The sequence below is a fragment of the Dendrobates tinctorius genome, unplaced genomic scaffold (genome assembly GCF_039654945.1).
Source record: "Dendrobates tinctorius isolate UK_male_01 unplaced genomic scaffold, ASM3965494v1 ptg000156l, whole genome shotgun sequence".
NCBI lineage: Eukaryota > Metazoa > Chordata > Amphibia > Anura > Dendrobatidae > Dendrobates > Dendrobates tinctorius.
The window spans coordinates 32,714,841-32,721,241 of record NW_027361823.1 but is presented as its reverse complement, the minus strand read 5'-3'; the positions used below and the strand labels follow the sequence as shown (position 1 = coordinate 32,721,241).

General features: G+C 41.2%; 1 protein-coding gene across 1 annotated transcript; it reads left to right on the top strand.

Annotated features, from left to right (window-relative positions):
• Window positions 1-454: 454 nt before the first annotated feature.
• LOC141051379 (gamma-aminobutyric acid receptor-associated protein-like 1) lies at window positions 455-6,100 on the top strand. The gene is made up of 4 exons (XM_073548321.1): window positions 455-645; window positions 2,960-3,038; window positions 3,268-3,386; window positions 4,763-6,100. The coding sequence occupies exons 1-4, from the start codon at window positions 556-558 to the stop codon at window positions 4,826-4,828; spliced, it is 354 nt and encodes a 117-aa protein (XP_073404422.1). The 5' UTR covers window positions 455-555; the 3' UTR covers window positions 4,829-6,100.
• The last annotated feature ends 301 nt before the right edge of the window (window positions 6,101-6,401 follow it).

Genomic DNA, 6,401 nt, shown 5'->3' with positions numbered 1-6,401 from the left:
GTTCCTGGCTGAGTCACCTGTTTACCTTCCCCTACATTCATGTGATCAGTCACAAGACTGGTTAGCAACAGCAACACAGCTCATCTCCTCCCCCAGACCACATAGGAAAAAAATACCACCATGTTAACGCTTTCCCTGCCGACATGCAGTGCCTGGTGTCCTGTATACAGAGTGCTGTGATGTAGTCATTGCCTGCTTACGGCCATGCATTGCAAAGCAGACTTTTCCCCAGCAGGGCAATTTAAAAACTAGTGATGTCCTCTACAGAACACAAGACCTTAGGTTTTGGGAAAGCCTGAAACCTTAAAGCATATGGGTACTGGGTATAGTATGTCCCATAGGTTGGTGTGTTTTTATCCTTTCAGCTGCACAACCACTGGGCATTAGGCAGAGGAGAAGGGGTTAACCTGCTCTGCCCTTTGTTTGGTTCCTCTGGTACTGCCCAGAGGAGTGTCCTCTGATGTCACCATTCCCTGCTTTTCTTGCTTTGTAGCAGTCGCTGCTCCAGAGACTCAGGATCTGCTGTTCTGCACACAGCCCTGCAACAGAGCAGCCATGAAATTTCAATACAAAGAGGATCATCCCTATGAATATAGGAAGAAGGAGGGCGAAAAGATTAGGAAGAAATATCCGGACAGGGTCCCTGTAAGTATCCGCCACCATGTACCTGTCTGCTGACTGCATTGCATTTGGCCTTTTCCTGCATTAACCTCTAAATTCCAGGTGTCAGTGTATGTATATATGTGTATATGTATAAATTATACAACATAATAGGCCCCTGGCCCTCACATAAGCTCGGTCATTGTCACTTACCCACTATGGGGGATGGTCATTTCCCTAATAATGGGTTGATGTCTTTGTCAGTGTAATTACATTGCTTTTCACAGGGATGATCCTACACCCAGCAGCCATACAATCCCTCTTGTCTCTATCTAAAGCGAGGTTTACAGAACAGTCAAATATGGAAGACCATTTTCCCTTCACTTGTTATACCTTGCTTTTTCTGCCTACATATGACCCAATCATAAGTAGATATAAAGATACATGCCCCTATTATTGAGCTCTGTAGGGGGCAGCGATGGGCAGGCAATGCACCCCCTACCTGTATCTGTGCCCTGCTTAAAGATGGTGCGCACACTTTTCCTCCTCCCTTAGCACTGCAATGAGAGGGGAGGGCGCATCTGGTGCTTGGGTCGCCTTTAACCCTTGCAGTATTATTGCATGTAATTATTTTAACAGCGTCAGAGGCGAAACGCAGATTGTCAGGATCTATTTATGTAGGTTTCGTCCCTACCGCTGTATGTGACGGGTCGCAGCATGTTGCACTGCGGTATGTAAGATGTATGTTAATGGAATTACATTTAGAGCTTTCTAGGTGACTGTCGTGGCTGTGAGGATCAAATCCAGAATAATCGCTGTAAGAATGAAACTGAATGTAAATATTCTTCGATGTTCGGGCCTTAGCAAACTCCTAATATCTGCATGATCAGGGCCTACCTCTATTCTTCGCGGTCACCTTGACAGGAATACAGAAATGGAATCAGACACTGCATCCTCCGAACCACCAACATCTGAGGCACCTCCGGGCAGGCCAGTGGCCATGTTATGATATCGCTGGATCTATGTGGCTTCCAGACCGTTCAAATGTTTCCAAAGGCTACATATAATCCATGTAGAAATGTTTTATGGTTACGGCCGGATTAAAAAAAAAATAGTGTGTAAGAAATAATCCCAAGAATTCAGATCTTTTGGCTTTTACTAGGCAGATTTGTAATTTCCGCAGGATTAAAATGAAGCACCAGCTCTTATTTGCATTATATCTATACATAGGGGATGTAAGATGTACCAACTGTATTTACCGCATTAGTTCATATTTACATTTTACAGTTCAGGTAGACATATTTTGAGGCCTGGAAACCATCAACAAGCAGCTTTTGGTGGATCTATATTCTATTTGTTTCCGTTTGGCGGTGACAGTTCTGCAATTCTTAATATCCTTGCATTGCTGCACAGTAAGCGCTCGATACAGGACTTATTCAACGATTACATGACTGTTTGACTATTTTCGTTTTACAGGCAGCAACAAATAATTGAAAATATATTACATATTGTGATGAATTTTACATGTCTGGACTATATTGCTAGTGGTATGAAAGGGCACCTGGCAGCGGAGTCATGCTGCTTGAATCAAGGGCATTGGGAATCAGACACCAGTTCCATGTAGAAAACATGCTTTCTGAAGTCGGCCTGGTTGGTATGGCTGGTCTGAGACGGGTTCCCAGCGGCTTCCCCACCACCAACTGTAGTTGACCGACGGGTCTCTCCTCATGTGTGCGGGAGACTTGAGTGTAGCGGATCACAGAGGACCTGTCTTGGAGAAGTCATCCATGATGCATCTTTTCCAGCTGGCTTTTGAAAACTTGTTTTCTATATGACATTGCGATATTTCAGAGTAAAAAATACTCTATTCCAATAACGTAGCCAGTGTCTGATTCATGAGACTCGTGGTTCAGGCAGCATGAATTTCATCTCATGGTCCCTCTAAAATGTAGAACTTCAAGGCTAGAACTCCGCGTTGATGCAGAGAATACCACCATATAGGTCTCTGGGGGTCCAGGGGTTCTTAAAACAGGGTCCTACCGAGATAAAGGCGCTCGTATGGCTAATGGCTACCGCTACATTCACTTCTATAAAAGCTCATGTTCATGAACACACGATTCACACAGGGTTCCTTGGGTTCTCTGATCTCAAGTGCTAGCGATCATGGCTTCATCACCTATTCTGGGGATACTTGTATTTAATTAGGAAACCTCTTTAATTTTAGGAAAACTAAGGTTACCTAGTGCTTCATTAAATTAAATATATTCTGTATTTTTATAAAAAACGTATGTATTACATTGCCCTGAATATACCGTAGATGTTAGGTGGATGTTATGAATATCTCAAAAATCTTTTTCAGGTCATTGTAGAAAAAGCCCCAAAAGCTCGAGTCCCAGATTTAGACAAAAGGAAATACTTGGTGCCATCAGACCTCACCGGTATGTAACTTCTGACGCCTCTTATGTCTATTTACTTGCTATCTTCTCACCGTGACTCGGCTCTTGGACATGGTCAGGGATCCTGAAGTTTAGCGTTACCTTCTGGAGTTCAGGCCAATGAGCTTATACTGTATATTCATAGAAATACTCCAGTTTGTTTTTTATACAGTATGAGTTATTATTTGTATACATGAATGTACCGTATGTGATTTCTCTTGACATCTTCCAGTTGGGCAGTTTTACTTCCTCATCAGGAAGCGGATTCACCTTCGCCCTGAGGATGCGCTCTTCTTCTTTGTCAACAACACCATTCCCCCCACTAGTGCTACCATGGGACAACTATATGAAGTAAGAAACCAGGGGAAGTCTGTGTATGGGGAAATTCATGAAATAATGAATTATGTTCTGGAAAATTCTAGAAGATATTGTCATTGCAGTTCGGATGGTCCTTTTGTAGTTCATAGTAAGAAGAATTCCCTGTGTCTCTATTTAGGCATTCTCTACTCTCCATAACCTTGAACTCACCATGGCTGAATCACAATTGTGGGCAGAGATTCAGCCGCACCCTTAGGCCACGGTCAGTATTTGGTCAGTATTTTACCTCAGTATTTGTAAGCCAAAGTCAGGAGTGGAACAATCAGAGGAAAAGTATAATAGAAACCCGTCACCACTTCTGTAATTATCACCCGCTCCTGGTTTTGTTTTACAAAAACTGAGGTAAAAAGCTCACCGAATGCTCAACTTGTGCACATGGCCTTAAAGTAGCAATTTTAGGTTGCATTGACATGTTGAATATTTGAGGCTTTTCCCTCAGTATTTGGAAGCCAAGACCAGGAGTTGGGTGATAAATCCAGAAGTGGTGACGGGTTTCTATTACACTTTTCCTCTGATTGTTCCACTCCTGATTTTGGCTTACAAAAACTGAGGTAAAAAACTCACCAAATACTGTACTGGTGCATGTTTTTTCACAGATGGCACTGGATTTAAAATACGGTCATGAGCCCTTGGAATGGACCCACTGCTCCATTATTTTGATATGGAGTTTGAGTTCTGACTTCGGCTATTTCCCGCAGCCCCATATAGAATATGAGCGTTCGGTCATCCAAACTGCGGTTTCATTCTAACTGGGGATAAAAGTGCTCCATCATGAATAAAAATTCCTCTACCTGCAGATCAGTGATACTGGACCACCCCCATAGAATCTGGGGAAAAGTGGGACATTCCCCTACTTAGTAAATGATCAATTATCTTTATTCATTTTATTACTAGTCTAATAAATGACTAGTAGTAAAAAACAAAAAGTAAAAATCAATAATTGTATATGTATATACATAGTAAAAAACATAAAGAAAATAAAAAATTGTGTGTGTGTGTGTGTGTGTGTGTATATATATATATATATATATAATAATTTTTTGTTACTAGTCATTTATTTGCATATCAAATTAAAATGAAGGCCGATTTCTGATGCCAGAAATAAGATATAATTATCAGGGCCGTGGAGTCGTTAAGCCAAACCTCCGGCTCCCATTCCTTAATTTTCATGACTCCGACTCCACAGCCCTGATTAGTATTTTTTATAATGGTATTTATTTTCCAGTCCCTCTAAAATGATATGAAAAGTCTTGTAAGTGTGGTCCCCCACCTGACTCTTTTTCACAGCTCATCCGTATAGTATTTCTATATGGCACATTTACATTGTCTTTATGCTTTGTTTATTTCAGGATAACCATGAGGAGGATTGTTTTCTGTACGTGGCCTACAGCGACGAGAGTGTGTATGGCAAGTGACACCACAAAAGATGGAAAATTCCAACTAACGCCATCACCACCCTCACCGACCATCTCACCGATCACCCAACCTCTAGGACTGCACAGCGCATGGACCCTGGTTATATGGCTGATTGTCTTGGCACGTTTGGGAGGGTACAATGGGTAGGGGTAATACACAACTGTTAGGGCTGGGCAGGACTTGGTTAAAATTGTTTAAGACCCCGAGGATTAGAAATGTACAGCGTTGCGTATTGAATCACTTTGACCCAGCAACTCGGGGCACATGAATGGTAATTCGGGGGCTATGGAGTTCCATGATGCTGCGCCTGCCATATTAAGAAGAGCATAGCCTGGTTACTGTCTCACATGTCCATACGTGTACACATACAAACAGGTCTACTCTTCTCTCACCAATATTCTCCAATAAACCTCCACCTCCATCTATAATTCTCTCATGTGTGTGCAGTAGCTGACCCCCCCCCTAATAGAATACAGGGAATTTAACGTTTTTTTTTTCGGGCCTGTAATGAATGTTCACCTACACCACCTGCCTTGTCTGCAGGTTATATGAGAGACGTTGACCCTTCACTACATTTCTTATCATTTCCACACTTGTTAAGCTTCTTGAAGTCTTGCAAGATTAAAAGAACATGGCTATTTTTTTCCCTCAGAAAGAGCGCCACACCTGCCAATAGGTTGTGTCTGGTATTGCAGTTAGGTTCAATTAAAGTAAATAGAACTAAGCTAAATACCTCACACATGTACGGTGTTTTTTTTTTGTTTTTTTATTAAATCGTCCACCATGTTATTCTAATTATGCACAATCCTTTTAAGTGTAATTTCATACTACATTTTAAAAATGATAATCTAAAAAAAAAAGAAGCACTTGAGGTAAGCAACAACTACAGACAAATTAGTGTTGTGCTGGTAGTATCAAAAGAATCGTGACTTTCGTGTTTCATAAAATCGTAACTGGATTATTTGGAGTGCACTTTTTGAATGCTATACAGCAAGTGTCCTTTAGGTGGCAGTGTGGGTAAAGTAAAATGGACTTTTTTTTTTTTTTACCATGATTCAGCTGATTCTAATTTCGTGTTTCCTGTTTTTGTTGTTTTAGTCATTATTTATTTTGGTAAGGATATGATGTGTTTAAGGGACGATGTTTGTCAGTAAGGGATTCTGGTGTTTAGAGTACAGGATCTGAGAAGTCTCCGTTTTTGTTGAAGAGGTTCTCCATTTAAATTGTGAATAAACTGCGTTACAATGGCAGCGAGGCCATTTTCGCACAGATTTCTTGCCTATGTTACTTTATTTTATCTCATCAGGAAAAAAAAGTAATACATTAGCAGGGTAATACGGTCCTGGTGCATTATGGACCATTCTGTGATGCAGGCGGACGGTTATCCATGGCGTTACAGCTGAAGCATACGTTTTTTACTGCTCACTGCAAAGAGGATTAAAGGGATTGTTCGCTACTAGAAAATCCCTTATAAATTCACCAAGGTTCTGCATACAGTATAAAAAAAAAAATCTATTACTGGACAAACCCTTTAAGATTAGCATTAGTGATGAGCAAACCTGCTCGGATAAG